We start from the raw sequence: 19,174 nt of genomic DNA, 5'->3' as shown, positions 1-19,174 counted from the left end.
CTGAGCTAACGTGTTAGGTTTCTGGTCTGACAGCAGAAATTGCCTGTCATAATCTCACCCCCCTCCCTATCTAATTATTGGACAGTATTAGGATGTTGATATTCATTTTGTATTCATCCTTAGGGCATGAGTGTCTATTTCAAACACAATTTGTTTTTTTTGACTGGGGGGGTCATATTGGCGAGGAACCACCTCAAGGTTCCTCGCCAAGGTTCTAAATGGACCTTTACCAGTCTGCAACTCTGACCCGTCAGGGTCCATTTGGTTCCTTTTGTATACTGCCAGAGATAAGTCCTTGAAAATGTTAAGTTTGAGAACCATTGCTCTAGGTTGCTCCTTTTTTTCCCTCTACACCAAAATCTCTGCTGAAAGTAACTGATCGACAAGCTCACACAAGTCACAACGCATGTTGCAATGCGTTGTGCCCTTGTATAAATCTGCTATAGAGCACCAAAGTCCTGACGTAACTCACTCATCCCTTCGATTCCCCTGGTTCGTGGAAGTAATTTCTCTATGGAGAATAACATGGGCTCATCTTAATAAGCGTTGTGGTCCAAAAATAAACAAGATGTCTCTGCGTTATTGTCGGGGAGGTGTCTCTGACAGTCAGTCACTCATATGATACAGTCTGCTTCTAGCGAAAATGTAACTAATTCAGTAGCAGTAACATTAGCGTTTTCTCTCAGTCAGTTGATTCTTCATATCCATATGAGTGAAACGGCCGGGATGACATGTTTATTTTTCAAACACAGTTCTTATATGAGGCGATCTAAAATCCCCCTATGGGGATTACAATACAAATAAAAAGTACACGAACCTGTGGATTTGCGCCCTCTGCTGACATTGACGTCAGACTTGGGTGCTCTATTTGCACAGAATGAGGACGCTATAGGGTTCATCATGTGGTTAACGTCCTCAGGGCTACAAGCGTCCCATGGAGGGCATGTACGGACCCCCGGGCAAGAGGCACGAGGGGGACATGTACGCCATGCAGCATGGCGGCCAGCAGCCCGACATGTACCACGGCCAGTACCCCGGCGCCTACTCCGGCCCCGAGCGCAGGCCCATCCAGGGGCAGTTCCCCTACCCGTACCCCCGGGACCGCATGGGCCCCGCGGCGGGGGCCGCCCAGCAGCAACACGCCATGATGAGCGGCGGCCCCCCGCCCACCCCCAACCACGCTGCCGACGGCCCCAACATGTGGCCGTCCAGGACAGACCTGGGCTATGCCTTCCCCAACCGACAGGGGGCGCCGTACGGTCCGCTGGGTCGCGACGACATGGACGGCAGGGCCGGGCAGGAGCAATGGCATCGCCAGGCTCCCTACATGGCATCGTCGTCGGGGTCGGGGACCATGCCCATGCCCCTGTCCTCGCGCCAGCCCCCCTCGCCCTACCCCCCCAACCCCTCGTCCATGGCCAACCACCTGCCCCCCAGAGCGCACAGCCCGGGAGCCTTCCAGCGCTCGCTGGAGGCGCGGCTGTCGCCCAGCAAGGTGGGGCCCTTCATGTCCCCCATCATGAAGATGCCCAAAGCGGGCATGGCCATGCCGGGCTCGCAGGGTGGCTGCGGGCCCCTGGGCCAGTTCCCGCCCAACCTGAGGAGGGACCTGAACTACCCACTGGGCTCCGTGGAGGCCACCATGCCCCTGATGAAGCCTCGACGCAAGATCACCTCCAAGGACACCGGTAAGAACCTATAGGCCAACAAGATCTACTCACGCAAAGTATTATCCCATTGCTGAAAACAGCAGCACTGGTGGTACATACTATAAGACAAACACACTTGGAATGGGAAATAGAGAGAGGAAAATGGAATTCGTAGTTATTTGTATCTTGCATTTGTATTGTGTGTTTGAGCTGAAAGGCCTTTTTAATCAATCAGTCACCTTAATTCAAGTAGTTTTTTTTAATGATATATATTTTGGGGCATGTCATGTGGTCTACCTGCCACCCTTAGATCTCTGTATATGAAGCTGACGTGTTCTGACATTCCATATGCTGATCTGACCTCATCAAACCCTGACACGCTCCATATATGGCCAGTACAGAATTCATTCCATAGTCTGCTGTCACCCAGGCGGATGCGCGCACGCGACCTCGCCCTCAGGCGTCTTACTGGCATAGACTGCTAGAGCCAACGCTGTAAAAGAAAAATACTTCCGTTTCAACAGCCGGGTTGTTACAAGACTATATCCCTAGTAATATCTGACAGCTGGAAAGGGGAGCTAAAACAACCCCCCTAAAAACTTTGTATTCCTGGTGGAGATGAACCAGAGTGGAGCTTTAGTTCACTGAGCGTGCAGTGGCAGAAAGTAGGACACATTTAATGGCTGAACGTGTAGCTGTGATTTTAACCTGGTGTAGACGTAGATGTCAGCATGCCCGCGGCAGCATGCAGCAGATATAGATATTTCATAGTTTGTAGCTATTTCATTGAAAGGGGGGAGTTGCTGCTGCTTCAAACTTCCATAACAGCGAGGGGCTTGTCTGGGTGAATCTCAGAATAGAAGCGTGTCTAGAGACAAGTGTCTGGAAGTGTCTGGAACAACGCAGGGCTTTCAAAGTGGGGGGGAAACCATATCATCGCTGTCGGGGGGAGAAACGTCCTATATCCATGTTCAAACTTTTTGTGTTTTTTAGTACATGAATGCCCTACTTGATCATACTACAGCGTAGATATGCACGATATTGAAATGATGACCGATATACAATCTCTGGTTAATATGCAGGGTCTTATCGGCCGATGAAGCTGTAGCTTGTTTCCGTTGTGGTCCACTTTGAGACATAGAACAACACGCAACAAACTGTACAAACAACCATAAAACTAAGACTAAGTGCAGATCCCAGGAGAATGCAGGTGTTATGTCGCTCCCTGTGTGAAGAACGGGAACCCGGAAACTGAGAGTCAGGAAGTGAAGAAAACGCTAAGTAACATGTCCCATGAATGTTATGTAACTCACCCAAAACATACATTTTGTAACCAGGGATCATATCGTTTATGAAATGAACCGCAAATCAAGCTTGTTTTGATCCAAATAGAAGAATCCGAGATATTACGATTCTAAGAACTGCGTTCCCATAGACAGCATAAGCCAGCGGAATGTTCACTTTGTGTTTTACGAGCGAGTAGAGAACACAGTTGTGAGCCATCAACAATGTATATTTTAAAAAGGCGTCAATCGTGTCCATTTATCTCTGTGGATGCAGGAACTCCGGAGGCGTGGCGGGTGATGATGTCATTGAAGTCAGGCCTGTTGGCAGAGAGCACATGGGCTCTGGACACCATTAACATCCTGCTGTATGATGACACCACCGTGGCCTCCTTCTGCCTTTCCCAGGTAACCTCTATGATGCACGCACGCACGCACGTACGTACGCATGCACACACACACACACACACACACACACACACACACACACACACACACACACACAATGGTGGAAAGGAACATTTGCTCAAGTACATTTAACTGCTATGTATCTCGGATGCAGAACCATTTTACTCCGCTACAATTATTAGTCACTTTAACGTTATTTTTAAATTATAACTAACGGCATAGTAACTTTGCTAGTTGATTTGCACACTTATATTATTAGTATAACAAAACATAATGTTAAGTACTTAACCTTCGGCTGTTCGAAAATAGAAAAATTCAAGTAGAACTGAACTGAAGATGTAGTTTTAGTTTGTCGTTCTGCTATTTTCAAAAAGTTTGATGAATTTTGAGTCCTTGTAGTTATCTTAGTATATTTTGATGGTATTGCTATTTTTTCTTAAGTAAAAACTCTTGAGCGCTTCTTGCAACACTGGACACGCATATCACAGTCCAATTCTCTTCAAACACTTTATTCATTTAAGATATATTGATCTAAAAAGTCAAACTCATTTTAGGTTTCGGGACGTATTGATCAAACTCTGCACTCATCTCACGTACAGTATAAAAGCATTCCATCACCTCAGCTGCAGTTTTCCTTCTTCCCCTCCAGTCAGTGTGCAGGAAGAAGGCTTAGAATGTGTACTACTATGACCTTTAAATATAATACTCCTTGGTTTCTTTCATGTGCACAAGCCATTCCCAAACCAGCCATCCTCAAAAACTCACATTCGCAAAGGAGCAGAGGGAATGGCTCATTGACGCGCTAGGCTGCTCGGCTCACTTGGGCAAGAGCCTCAGACGCAGGACGTTGAGTGAACCAAAACTAGTGCTCCTCAAAATAACTAGTTTGGGAATCTCTCTTTTTTTAAAGGGCATTATCATACTGGTATATCATAGGCTATATACTGTATATAAGAACATATATCACATATCACTTTATTCCTGCAGCTGCCTGGTTTCCTGGAGCTCATCGTGGAGTATTTCCGCCGCTGTCTGATGGAGATTTTCGGCATCCTGGAGGAGTACGAGGTGGGGAGCAACCATCAAAGCCTCCCTCTGGGAGGCGACATCTCCTCCTCCTCTGGTGAGAAGCAGCAGGACCCCGACCCCCAAACGGATCACCACCTCCTGGAACCCGACCCCGAAACGGATCACGACCCCGCAACGGATCACAACCTCCTGCCACAGGCCCAGTCCGGCGGCGACACGGGGGAACAGAAGATGGAGGTGGAGGAGCAAGCGGGCAACGGTGACAGAGAAGTGGAAGAAGCTCCGGCCGCCGCCCCCGAGTCGCCGCGCGAGCACGCGATAGGTGGAATGAAAGAGGAGGCGGAACAGGTGGAGGTGAAGATGGAGGAAGAGGAGAGGGAGGAGGAGCAGCAGGGAGAGACACCGGAGAAGGAGAAGGAGGAGGAGGAGGAGGAGGAGAAGGAGGAGAAGGAGGAGGAGGAGAAGGAGGAGGAGGAGGAGGAGGAGGAGGAGAGAGAGGACAGTGTAAAAGAAGAGTTGAGGACGGAGATTAAAGAGGAACGCGTGGACCAGACGACGACGGCGGCCGTGGCCGTGGACCAAGGTTAGAATAGTTTTTCACTATAGTTTAGTTTTAGTTAGTTTTGACTTTTTTCTTTTTTGTGACAACGCTTAGTTTTAGTTTAGGTTTTATTAGTTTTAGTTTTGTCCTACTTTGGGTTATTTGTCAGGTGCAGGATTCATAACGGTCAGAATAAGTAGGCCTATTGTGTAATTCAGTATTTAAGTCCGATTTTGTAGTGCTACGTTACGTCCGGGTCCAAGTGGCACCAGCTCCTGTCCGCGTCTCATTGTAAATAGAATATCTAAACGCGTGAATCTTTTTACAATGACGTTATTTTTCAGAAAGGAAGCCATTGTGGGTTAAAATGGGTCTTAATGCTTCCAAATGGGTCTTAATGCTTCCAACAATAAAGACTATTATTATCATTATTATTGAAGGTGGCAACAGTCCATTTGTTCCGTAAAATATTTCGGGGCTTGAGTATGTTGAATCTAGTTTGCATTAATGAGGATTTAGTTGACACAATAAAATAAAATGGCGATAGTATTCCACGTGGGGAAGACGGCCCCTGTCTGTAAAATGAGACTTTCGTGGTAACTCTATCTATGGGGACACAAAAGCGACACAAAAGTAGGACCCGGAAGTATCTCAGGAGGGGGCGCTCACGTCACAGCTAAAATACTGAATAAAAACACAACAAAAGATACTGAGGTTACATACATTGACACACAATTGACAATTTACAATAAATAATAAAATAATTATACTGTATACGTGATAACATATTTTAATTCAGTTTATATACCTTTTTTTCATCACATATCAATGATTTATTTTTCTTTGAAAAACTAAAAAGGGATCCACAATATTTCTAAATTGATAAAACTGTATTTCTTATATAGATAGAAACTTGAACCATACTTAATAATACTAGGTGTTTACATGCATAAAGTAGGTAGGTAGCAAATAGTTACACCTAATAATTAGACATTTCAAACGTTCCTTCACAGAGATACTGAGATTTCACAGTTTACAGCGGTCGAAAGTACTTGCGCACTCTGCTTGAAGCAACAAGCAAGTATGCACTCGACAGAGTGCAGTTCTAGTTTTGTCTATAATTTCAGTTTGTTTTAGTTCGTTTTGGAAACTGACAATACAGTTTCAGTTAGTTATCTTTTTTTTTATATGATAGTTTTTATTTAGCTCAAATAATGAAAAAAAATATTGAACTTTGGTCATTTAGTTAGTTATTAACTCTATTAACCTTGCCATAGACGCAGAGCCCAGGCCCAAACAGGCCAGCAAGTACGACCGCCTGCCCGTCAAGATCGTCCACACAGACGACCTGCTGGAGGACATGACGGAGCGCCTGGGCCACGCCACGTGCTTCACCAGCGGGCTGCTCCACTGGCAGGCGGGCGGGGGCGACTCCACCGCTCACATCCAGACGCACTTTGAACCCCGGCCGCGGCGGGTAGCAGGCGCAGAGGGGCGGACAGGACGGAGCACCGGGTAAGGCCCGTCACAATTATTACATGATCGCCTGAATTTTAGCTAATCGCAATTCTTTTTGCACAATCGTCAATCGTTTCCACGTTGAAAAATTGTCATACTGTATATCAAAAATAGCAGACATGGCAGATTTGCAAGCTTACAACACGTCACGCTAAACTATTTCCGCTATTTTGTAAATTGTTTGGAAAGAAAAATATATAAAAGTTGTTTGTCATATCTGTCCTGTGCAATTTCTGATGCCTGGCAGGCAAACAGAAATACAATTGTAACATTCCAATGTTCACTGCAAAAAAACACAAATCCTTAATCGTGACATCCCTGATGCCAGGTGTGGAGGAGAAAAGACCGCCGCCGGCGGGGAAGAGGATGGGACGTGGGCGCCTCATCGCCGCATCACCGCCACCATCGACGACGTGCTGTGCGCCCGCGTGGACGCCCTCTCCCACGACCACCCGGCCCGCTCGCTGCCCTCCTACCCCTTCCGGGTGCACCCGGACGGCGAGCCCGACGGCATCACCCTGCTGGAGGACGAGCCGCGCTGCGCCGACGAGACGCCGCTGGGCGCCGGCGCGGGGGCGCCGTGGCAGGACGCGCTGGCCCGGCGCTGCCTCTGCGTGTCCAACATCGTGCGGAGCCTCTCGTTCGTGCCGGGCAACGACGGCGACATGTCCCGCCACCCCGCCCTGGTGCTGCTGCTGGGCCGGCTGCTGCTGCTGCACCACCGCCACCCCGAGAGGAACCGCACCGCGCCGCCGTACGGCGCCCAGGAGCCCGGGAACCTCTCGCACGGCAGCGCCGAGGTAGGGTTGTTGCAGTTAGTACGTAATCGTCTGATCGCAGTCATTTGAGATCGTCGCTTGTTTTTTGTCATAATAATTTCTATGTTGAAAGATCTTCATACATAAATAAAGCAGAAATAGTAATAGAAATAGAAATAGAAATCTACAAGCTTGTAGATCAGCAATTTCCAGAATTTTTACCATTTTTAAAGTAAAACATTTATAAGAATGCCAGTAATGTCTTATTGTCTTGGCATATTTCAGTTATTTGTCATATCTGCCCTGTGCACGTTTTAATTACAATTAAATCTCCCAATCGCAAATGATTTGTGTGACAATTAACGGTCAACTTTTAAATGTTGTGATGGTGACAGCCCTGCAGCGCCGACGAGGAGGACCAGTGGTGGTGGGACTGTCTGGGCGCGCTCCGGGAGAACGCCATGGTGACTCTGGCCAACATCTCGGGCCAGCTGGACCTGTCCTCGTACCCGGACACCGTGTGCCTGCCCCTGCTGGACGGCCTGCTCCACTGGATGGTGTGTCCGTCGGCCGAGGCCCGGGACCCCTTCCCTTCGGCGGGGCCCCTTCCCCACTCCCCGCTCACGCCACAGCGGCTGGCGCTGGAGTGCCTCTGCAAGCTGAGCATCCAGGTAAGGGCCAGTGTCACCATCAGGTGACCATTGTTTGTCACACAATTTTTTGACGATTGTTTAGTTGTGGTTTCTTTTGTGTTGGAAATTGGATATTTGAATAGAAATTACTTTTCTGTTTTGCCTTTTGCGTATCGTAATGAAAAAGTGCACAGGGCAGTTACGACAAATAAATAACTGAAATTACTGGCATTTTTTATAATTTTTTTACTTAAAAAAAGGTAAAAATAGCGTGGCCAAACTTACAATGCGATGCGTTGTAGATCTGCTATTTCTGCATTAGAAAAAATGGATGAACATCTTTCAACATGGAAACGGTTATGACAATTATATGACAAAATAATGAATAATTATCTCAAACAATAACTGTGATAAAGACTTATTATTGTGCAATAATAACCGTGACCCCCCCCCCCCCTCAGGACGGCAACGTGGACCTGCTGCTGGCCACGCCCCCCTACAGCCGCCAGGAGAAGCTGTTCTCGGTGCTGGTGCGCCTGGTGTGCCGCCGGCAGGCCCAGGCGTACCGCGAGATGGCGGTGGCCGTGCTCTCGCACCTGGCGCAGGGGGACGCCACGGCGGCGCGCGCCATCGCCGCGCAGAAGGGCAGCGTGGCCAGCCTGGTGGGCTTCCTGGAGGACGGCCTCAGCATGACGCAGTACCAGCAGAACCCCCACCACCACGCCCCCCACCCCGCCGCCATGGACCCGCCCAGCGTCAGCATGATGTGCCGGGCCGCCAAGGCCCTCCTCGCCATGTCCAAGGTGCCGGAGAACAGGGCCGAGTTTGTGCTGTACGAGAGCAGACTGCTGGACATCTCCATCTCGTCCGTGCTGCACGCGGGCGTGGTGGCCATTATCTGTCAAGTACTCTTCCACTTTGGGAAGTTATGACAGCAGGACCTTGTTGAGGTGAGCCTGAGTTAAGACTCCGTGGAGTGACGGTGGGTAGTGGGAACGGTCTGGACGTTTTTTTTAACGGACCCCACGCGCCGCCGTCTGCGTCGCGAGCTTGTCGGGTCGGGCTGTTTCCAGCACGCAAAACCGTCGTACGGCGGAGCGTAACTTATTGGCGCGAGGACAGACGAGTTATTACTGCGCTTTTCTATTTTTATTTAAACGAAAGAAAATGTTTGTTTTTTATAAGATATCCACATATACAAAAAAAAGTATCTATATATGTATAGCTCCTGGGCCCCGGTACAAATTTGGTTTTGGGATTTCAAAGCTAATTTTAATACAAATATTTAATAACTGCTGTCGTTGGATTGCTCTTGTTTTGTTTTTTTTTGTATTTTGTTGTGTCGTTTTGTTCTGGTTTTGTTTACGTTCCTCAGCCAAAGCTGCCCCAGATGTTGGTGCTGATCCATGTGGTTCCGTTGAGTCCTCTGAAATGTCTTGGGTTTTATAATCACTAATAATATGAACATGCTCATCGCCGTTTTGTTATGGAGAGTATTTATTTAAATTGTGACATTGTACAGTAGTTAAAGAAGAAGAAGAAGAAGAAGAAGAAAAAAACTTTGTCACCATTTCTGGGAAGAAGAAAAAACCACCAGTGATTTTTTTGTGGTATTAATTAAGTGATTAAATGTATATGTCTCCATCGCTGGAAGATAACATTGTGCAATAGGACTAGACCAAGTTGTCCCTTTTAGAGAACAACTCTCTTCAAATACACATGCAGTACGTGTTGCCGACCACCGGGGGGCAGTGTTGCACCAGCCAATCAGCATTGGGGGAGAAGACATCTGTTAAATCAATTGACTAATCAATCATAGCCTCAATGACTCTCACAAAATTACCTTTTGTTTCCTAAGCCCTTGTGTTATGTCTGTATTTTTCCATCACTATGTATATATACAGTTGTACATTGGACACACATGGTTATTTCAGCCTCACAATCAAGAATAAGGAGATTGATCGGGAACTTTCTGCCTATTATTAAAAAGTAATGCTTTTATTATTGGTAAGATTTGTTATTGTTATTACACATATTTTGTTATTGGGGTCAAATATTTGAACAATGGCAGATATAACAGATGTTTCGATGTAAAGACAAAAATAATCCTGTATGCATTGTATTATAGCTGAAAAAACAATCGCTTTGGTAATCAAATGTGGAAGTGCCAGGGTGGGAGGGAGGTGGGGACATAATAGAGCCTGAAAAACATCTCACTTCTTTAATGTCCTCCATTCATGTTAATGGGTGTATTTTTTGGAACCTAGAACATGCTCAAAGACAACAAAAAAATAACTCTGAAAAAGAATCGACATGTCCTGAAAAGCTCATTGTAAATTCTGCCTTTTTGTTTTCGTACGACGAAACGTGTCTCTTTTATCCAGTATTCATATTTATACTCTGTGCTGCACACACATGTCACAAATAAATGTACAAATGAACATTGTTAAGCCCCGGGACGTTGCATTGTGTCCAGACAATCTTAGACCAATAAAACAAACATCGACTGCTTATACCGGGACTGTTTGCTCATTTTATAGAGAGATTGCTGTTATTTACATCAGTTTTATTTAGCATTTGATTACGTGACAAACTTTTGATGCAGCACAGCAGGATTTTGGCTCCTGTGTGTTTCCTTAAAGGACCACTTCACCACTTTTCAACCTATCTTTATATAATTGGTCCTCACTAATGTTCATGATAACATACCACAATTTTTTTTCTACCATGGGAGGGCTGTGGGCAGTTCAGAAACCCGTCCGCCAGTGACATCATCGATGGGGAATCCAAGCTAATGCAGGCTTTTAACTGAAAAGTTGCAATGCGATAATCAGACAATTGTTCAAGTCGCTCCGGTCCGAGTCCAAGTCGAGTCCCAAGTCGTTTGGTCCCAAGTCCAAATCGAGTCCCAAGTCAGTCCAAACCCTCAGGTCCGAGTCCCAAGTCGAGTCCCAAGTTGTTTGGTCCCAAGTCCAAGTCGAGTCCCAAGTCAATCCAACCCTCAGGTCCGAGTCCCAAGTCGAGTCCCAAGTCATTTGGTCCCAAGTCCAAGTCGAGTCCCAAGTCTTTCTGTTGTGGGCAAGTCAAGCCGAGTCACAAGTCGAGTCACAAGGTTGTGTCAAGTCTAGAATTTGAATTTTGTTATTTGTCATGTGACTTGTCATGATTATGAATTGATTACCCAGGACCCAGAAACAAGACAGCAAGGACTTTTTTCAGTGATCCCTTTTTGATCAGTGTTTGACTGTACCCTATACCGATTACATTTCTGCCAATAAAGTATTCAATCAATGAATCAATAGATATTCCCCACTGTATTTCACTGTACTATGGCTCCCCCTAATGGCCGTTTTGTCCCTGTACTGTACGCTGGAGCAGAGGCAGTGCAATCTGCGCATGCTCAAAACTGTCACTGTGTGCTTCCGTGTTGACACTAGTTTACAGACACAACTTCACACTTAGTTAGTACATATGGAAATATGGAATATACAATTGGATCTGGGTGTCTTTCAGCAACACTAACTCAAAGGTAGTTAGAAACTTTTCAATCTACTGCAGCTGTGTGGTGAAAATAAAGGTTTTGCCTTAGTGTGCGTCTGTGCGACTGTGCGAGTGGAGTTGCGCTGCACACCGACGCTGTATTCAAATACCGTATGCTCGGAAACAATTTAAACAAAACAAGTCATCTTGTCTCGAGTCGAGTCGGGAGTCATTGGTTAGCAAGTCCGAGTCGAGTCGCAAGTCTTTACATTCAAAGTCCGAGTCGAGTCGCAAGTCGTCAAATATGCGACTCGAGTCGAGTCACTATGACTCGAGTCCAATTGTCTGGCGATAATAGAAGCCATTGTTCTCACGATAATACAAATCTATTTATATATTATTTTAAAACTTGTTTAAAAATAATCTGCTTTATATTCCTGAACCGAATAAATGACAAAGGTCTCAATGTTTCATAAATAATGTTTGTTCGGTCCAGCCGCCACCTTCCTTCTGTAAGATAGAAGCAAGGTAGCCGCAATTTGCAACTCTAGATTTTTTTACAATTGGTTGAATCTAGAGTTGCAATAACCTCCATCGACTTCCTATGCATGTTTTTTGGTTTGTGACCTCCTGGTCTTAAATTACGTTAAACTCACCAACATTGCAGCTGTAGTCCAAGCTTGAATTATCCTCTTTCGATCTGGTGTCGCTTGTTTATCATAAAAGTCCCCATAAAAAAAGTTATGAGCTACTTTCTGTCCAAAATATTCCACAACTATTATTCCGAGCCGCCATCTTGGATTTTTTCAACGTGCCATAAAACAAGACGTGAGGGGGAGCGCTTGTTTAATAGAATCTTACCTGCGCAGGTAAGACACCCAAAGAAGAGGCCGACACCCTAGGGAGGGAGGGACACTATTAAACAAGCGCTCCCCCTCACGTCTTGTTTTATGGCACGTTGAAAAAATCCAAGATTTTTATGGGGACTTTTATGATAAACAAGCGACACCAGATCGAAAGAGGATAATTCAAGCTTGGACTACAGCTGCAATGTTGGTGAGTTTAACGTAATTTAAGACCAGGAGGTCACAAACCAAAAAACATGCATAGGAAGTCGATGGAGGTTATTGCAACTCTAGATTCAACCAATTGTAAAAAAATCTAGAGTTGCAAATTGCGGCTAGAAGCAAGGGCTAGAACGAGTAAGATGCGCGAACGCGGGAAGCGAACGCACTCAGCTCCATATATGGGCACAAAAGGGGCCAGGTCCACAACAAACAAATCACTGGCCCCTTTTGTGCCCATATATGGAGCTGAGTGGACCTGGCCCCTTTTGTGCCCATATATGGAGCTGAGTGATTGCTGATGCAACACACTCCATATTTGGATAGCGGGACAGACACACGGACAGACAGACAGACAGACAGACACACAGACATGATCTGCTAGGTCTCATAGTAAGTGCTCACTGCATTCGCAATCAGATGCAGGAACTGCTTGGGGTTTCCACACAGGTTTTCACACACTCACATGTTTTGATCTCTGATGTCATCAATCATCTCCATATTTGGAAAAACCAGAGCCAGTGCAGTATATATATATAATATGACCACTGGTTGTTCCTTATCTCTGTCAAGATGTCAGATTATGATCTCACCCCCACAATTTCCAGTTTTTTGGACTGCCATCTTGTGCTCCCCTTGGTGGAATTTCTTTCCGGAAAAGTATATAATGAACATGAGCTGCTTCAGGCAAAGCTGGACCTCCTCGTTAACACAAAGATGGTAGACTTCGAAATGGAGGTGCACAAAAGCCTCTTCAGCGACAGGGAGATCCCCCACGCTCTACAGGAGAAGAGGGCAGACGTGGTGGCTCAACTGAAGCAGCTCCAGTCCGAGACGGAGCCCATTGTGAAGATGTTTGAGGACCCGGAGACAGCCAGGCAGTTGCAGTCTTCCAGGGACGGGCGAATGCTCCTCAAATATCTGGAGGAGAAATTTGACTTCAGTCAGGACTCCTTGGACACCCTGTATCGATATGCCAGGTTCCAATATGAATGTGGAAACTACTCTGGGGCCTCTGAATATCTCTACTTCTTCCGTGTCTTGGCCCCGGCCGCGGACAGGAATGCCCTGAGCTCTCTGTGGGGAAAGCTGGCCTCCGAGATCCTGATGCAGAACTGGGACGCCGCCATGGACGACCTCGCCTACCTGAGAGAGACCGTTGACAACAACTCTGCGAGCTCCGCTCTCCAGTGCTCCGCTCTCCAGTCTCTCCAGCAGAGGACATGGCTCATTCACTGGTCACTGTTTGTCTTCTTCAACCACCCCAGAGGCAGAGACAACATCATCGAACTCTTCCTGTATCAGCCTAACTACCTCAATGCCATCCAGAGCATTTGCCCTCACATCTTGCGTTACCTCGCCGTGGCGGTCGTCACAAACAAGGACGTCGGCAGGCGTCAGCAGGCTCTGAAAGATCTGGTCAAAGTCATACAGCAGGAGTCTTACATCTACAAAGACCCGATTACAGAGTTTGTGGAGTGCCTGTACGTGGACTTTGACTTTGACAGTGCTCAGGGGAAGCTAAGGGAGTGTGAGTCGGTTCTTGCGAATGACTTCTTCCTGGTTGCTTGCCGGGAGGACTTCATTGAGAGCGCCCGGCTCTTCATCTTTGAGACTTTCTGCAGGATACATCGCCGCATCAGCATCAGCATGCTGGCAGACAAGATGAACATGACACCCGAGCAGGCTGAGAAGTGGATTGTCAATCTTATCCGCAACGCCAGGCTAGATGCCAAGATAGACTCTAACCTGGGTCATGTGATCATGGGGCACAACGCCGTGTCCCCTTACCAGCAGGTGATTGAGAAGACCAGGGGCCTCTTCCAACGCTGCCAAGAGTTGGCCCATAGGATAGAGAAGAAGCTGGGGCACAGCAACAGGAATGAGACTACAAACTGGGCAGTTCAAGAAAGTGGCGTTTAGAAGCACACTATAGATTAGAAGACGGACAGAGATGTTTATTCTTGTCCTGATTTTATATGAAAATAGCAGATCTTCAAGCTCAAAACACACAAAAAAATAATAAAAAACTTTTAACACTATATTTTTTGTGTGTATAAGTGGTATGCGCTCAATATGCAAGGTGTTTGTTTTGAGTTCACACTGACTGGCCACAGAAACGGCTCTTTCATCTTGTTCAGCATTCCAAACAATCACATATTCCTTTGGGTGAAGCCTCTGCTGGCTGGGATTCAACCTTGTGTTATTCTTGGACTCGGGCTCAAAGGCCAGATCATGTCCACCAATTTCCCAACAACACAAACACAGCTTGATCCACTGCCAGCACACTGCTAACCCGAGCCTGCAGCTCGGGAATAACGTTTGACTGACTGTTTTAATAAGATGAGTAACCATTTGAAAAGTAGCATTCCTATTCCAGCCAATCTACAAGCTTACACGTGTGTTTAGTGTAGAGCAAAAACGGGCCTGATAAAGAGCCTAAACAATGGAATCATCTAGAAGATCATGGGTCTTCAATAGGGGTCCGTGACCCCTAGGGGGTCCTCAGAGTTACCATTTGGACCCTACAGCCATCCCTATTCCAGGGGAAATTCACAGAAAATAGCAGATGCACATTAACTAACATGAACTTTCCTTAACACACTGATGATAGTGCTGTCAAACAAGCCGAAGCTATCTATGAAATCAATGGAAGAAGTTTAATATTAATATATCTAATATATGTAGTGGGGGTCCCAGCTTCATCCATCTCTCCACTGGGGTCCTGAAAAATGTTTAAGAGATCTAGATCTGGACCCACATGGACATACATGGATGTATCCTCAAATTGGCTTATGCAGGTCGACCACGGCCATGCACATCACTCCGATACTGTCTCACGTTAACAGACTGTTGACTCTCAGATTGTGGAATAGTTGTCTGGCTACGCGAGACTACTCCGACACAAGACATCACCATAAACAAACCCGATACGCCCATATATTTATGCATGTCACTATGACTCAGACATTGACCTGATACGCCAATAATAATTTGTTTAACACCTTTCATGACATCAAATATACAGCCCAAATTGCTTTACATAAAAAAGAGATCAACAAAATAAAGATAACACAATATTAAAAACGTGCAAGGCAAGATCAAAATTAAAACAATACAAGAAAATGGGACAAAACATCACTACATCACTTTAGATAGAAGTATTACAGACTCAAATTCCCTCAAGTAGTCACACAGATCATCATCTCACAGTCACATTCATTCACTTTCATATTTAACCATACAGACTACCTGCCACCTATTTAAGTACACACTTCAATAAGGAACAACAAAGACCCTACCTATTGAAAGATATGATATATCTACATTTACAGGGAACCATAAAAGCAAGAGTAAAACATTATGGGTCTTGATCTTTCTTTTAAAGCTATCGATTTGCCAGTCAGTTGCCAGTCTTGTAATGGGAGCTTGTTCCAGTTGGCCCATAAAAGCAGAAAGCTTCTTTGCCATGTTTTTTTATAATATTTTTCTGGCAGATCGAGGTGGCCAGCACTAGATAATCAAAGGAGACAGGTTGTAATTTTTGGGAAGGCAATCAGAAAGGTCGGAAGGAAGGTGCTAAACAATTAACTGCCTTAAAAACAAAAGGGTTTTAAAATCAGTCCTAAATAGAGGCATGTCCGTCACTATGACTGAGACATAACCAAGCAGACAAAGGAACATTTTATTGTTATACATTTACTGCGCGACATCTCTGATCACAAAGCTCCCGGCTACTACTGCACTCAGTGAGAATAAATAATTGAGTCTCGCTCTCTCTGTTCAAACTTAGATTCTGATGCAATGAATATTTTACACCCCTTCCCTTGGATAGAACACAAGTGTTCATTTTCATTCCTGCAGAATTTATTTCTACAACAACTTTAACTTAAAGCAGCAATCCGTAACTTTTATGATTATGTTCCACCCCAGAACTGGAATAAATTAAGCTACATTTCTGATAGTTAACCAAATGGATGCTTGACTTATCAAATACCAAATGCCGTTTGTAATTCTGTGAGCGTGTAGAAACCAAAATCTTACCAAATCTGGACCCTTACAGATCTGTAACTCTGTGTAGGGAAGTACAGTGCATGTGGATTTTATAGTGCACTGTAGATTGAGGTCCCAAAGGTAAAAAGAAATAAAAAGAAGAAAAATATCTGTATCAAATGTGGGTCTGTGCTTATAGGGCCTAACCAGTTATCAAACTGGGGGTCCTTGGAATTAAAAAGGCTGTATGTTCCATACAGAAATAAAATACTGTTTTATTCATTAAAAATAAGTTCCGTATTGCAGCTTTAACACTGGAGAACGGGCAGGGGAGGCAGGAGGAGAGAAATAGCTTAATTTGCGGGGAGACTGTGAGCCAGAAGACTGAGGCATCTTGGGTGACATTTGCATTCTGTGGAGGTGCGATGAAGTGATGTGAAGGAGGTCAGGTGATTGAGGAACTGTCAACATGAACAAAGCAGGTCTAACCGGATATTCTTGTGAACCATATCTTCTTCTCACTGAGGAATAAAAGCTTTTGGGGAGTTCCAACATAACAACCAGTTGGTGACAAAAGTAAAATAAAATGATCAATACTGTAATGTAGAGATACTCCGTTACAAGTGAAAGTCCATGTCCCATTTCACAAGTATTCAAATGTCTAAAATGCATACAAATCTTTTGAAAATAGCAGATCTACAAGCTCATAATGCGTTGTGAGCTTGTAGAGCTTCTATTGAAAATTGTAAATACTCCAGTAAAGTATCAAAGTACCTCAAAATGATGATGAAGTACAGTACTTCAGACAGTAAATGTATAGGCTATTACTTTCCAGTTCCACCACTGCAAACCACAACCCCTCTGTTTCTCTGAGTTCAGCTAATTTTACAATTAAGTTAGGCCTACACAACACACTTTTTCACTTCGGTTAACATGCCACGTATAACTAATATAGGCTCTCTTCATCTAATGTAAAATAGTTGTTCAGATATTTTATTAGCTAAAACAGCCATAGTCTACTATAGGCTACAACAGTTTAATGGAACATGGATTGAATACATATGACGGTGGACCACAATGGAAACAAGCTCTTTGATTGTGTTATCCTTTCAGCATCATTGTCATACCACTGCACTATTTGCAAAACTGTTGCAAAAAATATTCAATCAATAAAAAACCCAAATAAAGAAGTAGGCCTATAGGCTAATCAATGTAAAACTAAATCTTGTTGATTACGTATACACAATATATTAATATATCACTGTATAAAAACATGCTTCTTGATAAGTTAATTATTATTCAACTTAGTACACTACCCCCCCCCCCCCCCCCTCCCCCCTCCCCACAGCAGAGAGGCGGAGGAGGAGGTTCTCAGTCTGACTTATAGGAGGGGTCTCCTCTCCTCTCATACCCGTCCCCGATGTGTTCTATTGATCGCGTGTGTTGTTTTGCAGTCCTTCTGCTCGCTGACTGTGGATCCAAACATCACGGAGCTTCTGCTCCGACGCCTCGTCTGTCAAGTCTGCGTCCGTGCGTGCGGGGGGGAAGTGGCAACTTTTCTGAGCAACTACTAGCCTACACGTCCTGACTCCTGACTGTGCACGTACGTGCTGGAATGGCGGAGATGTGCGACGATAGCACAGCGGGGAGGGATCGAAGGATAACGACAACATAGTAGATGTTATATAGTCACAGTCAGAGACTAGACTGCGTGCTGTGCGTGTGCGCCCGCCGGTCCCGGGTCGCAGCCAGGATGTTGGTGCTGGCGGTCTGATGATCTGAAGCTCGTCTCGTCTCTCTGGATGGCTAAACCTTTTGTTTTCATAAGTAGTTTCTATATACCTAGACGTTTGGAGGAATCTTTTGTTCAGATTTCAACTTGAAAATGGTGTTGTCAGTTCGTAATAAACCTGGATAAATAAGGAATTATTAAAGGGCTGCGTGACAACTGACGACACCCTGACTGACGAGACCAACATAACAACTCTGCCTTGGTAAGACCAGAAACCCCCCTCCCTCGCTGTGAGACAGCTATAGTGTGTGTTGTTGTGACACTGACTGACTACATATTTGATTGACTGGGTATATTGATTAACTGGATATTTGAATGACTGAATATTTTACTGACTGACTGTTTAATTGACTGACTGACTGAATATTTGATTGACTGGATATTTGACTGACAGACTGGCTGAATATTTGACTGACTGACAGAATGACTGACAGACAGTGTTGTGTGGATGTACAGGTGTGTCAGTGACAGACTGACCGTCTGACAGCCAGGCATGTTGTTGTTGTTGTTGTTGCACAACATATTATTCACGCACACACATCATGCAATGCTGCGTTATATACACACACAGTCAGGAAACAAGTAAAACAATTTAAAAAAATCTATAAATCATACCGGTATTGTTTTCTTATGTAAACACAGAGCAAAGTTATGCATTTAAGTTTCTATTTGCAGCACTTTGCATTACTTTCTGTTTGTCAGACAACTACTAACGCATATTTATATTTGGTAAATGTTTTTTGGCCACACAATACAAATAGCCTTAGGATCATAGAGGTATATATACTCTAAGCTTAGGATATACAGTCAGTAACTTATTATTTAATTTAGATTCATATATAATATATATATACCGGTATATCAAATCGAACGACACTACAGTACGTCTTACGGCAGAGCATATCCGTGTAGGTCTGTAGGACGCACGATGGAAAGTCCTGCCTTTCCGAAGTTTCCGGAATTCCGGCACTTTCTTGAACGCACCATCATCACCATCATCATCTCCGTGTACCTACCGCACCTCTCC

General features: G+C 45.1%; 3 protein-coding genes across 5 annotated transcripts in view; all 3 read left to right on the top strand.

Moving 5' to 3' along the window:
* LOC308329979 (AT-rich interactive domain-containing protein 1B-like) overlaps nucleotides 1-10,329 on the top strand; it is a 223,424-nt gene extending 213,095 nt beyond the window's left edge. For all 3 annotated transcript variants that reach the window (XM_080784560.1, XM_080784559.1, XM_080784561.1), the window contains exons 19-25: nucleotides 920-1,688; nucleotides 3,210-3,340; nucleotides 4,328-4,952; nucleotides 6,188-6,425; nucleotides 6,757-7,228; nucleotides 7,582-7,857; nucleotides 8,280-10,329. In XM_080784560.1, coding sequence (XP_080640686.1) covers nucleotides 920-1,688; nucleotides 3,210-3,340; nucleotides 4,328-4,952; nucleotides 6,188-6,425; nucleotides 6,757-7,228; nucleotides 7,582-7,857; nucleotides 8,280-8,750 — 2,982 coding nt within the window. In that variant the 3' untranslated portion in view covers nucleotides 8,751-10,329. The remainder of the gene's footprint in view (nucleotides 1-919; nucleotides 1,689-3,209; nucleotides 3,341-4,327; nucleotides 4,953-6,187; nucleotides 6,426-6,756; nucleotides 7,229-7,581; nucleotides 7,858-8,279) is intronic.
* Nucleotides 10,330-12,935: 2,606 nt separating this feature from the next.
* Nucleotides 12,936-14,285, top strand: LOC308329735 (eukaryotic translation initiation factor 3 subunit E-B-like; the record flags this gene model as incomplete). Its single annotated transcript, XM_080784233.1, has 1 exon — nucleotides 12,936-14,285. One exon carries the CDS (start codon nucleotides 12,936-12,938, stop codon nucleotides 14,283-14,285), a length of 1,350 nt encoding a protein of 449 aa, XP_080640359.1.
* A 3,487-nt stretch (nucleotides 14,286-17,772) lies between these two features.
* Nucleotides 17,773-19,174, top strand: part of LOC308329041 (palmitoyltransferase ZDHHC14-like) — an 84,345-nt gene continuing 82,943 nt past the window's right edge. Inside the window, exon 1 of the mRNA XM_080783202.1 lies at nucleotides 17,773-18,349. The gene's annotated coding sequence lies outside the window, so the exon portion shown is untranslated. The remainder of the gene's footprint in view (nucleotides 18,350-19,174) is intronic.

Source organism: Protomyctophum bolini (assembly GCF_963924005.1).
Source record: "Protomyctophum bolini genome assembly, chromosome: 15".
Taxonomy (NCBI): Eukaryota; Metazoa; Chordata; class Actinopteri; order Myctophiformes; family Myctophidae; genus Protomyctophum; species Protomyctophum bolini.
The sequence above is the reverse complement of the archived record's forward strand: the minus strand, read 5'-3'. Positions and strand labels throughout refer to the sequence as shown.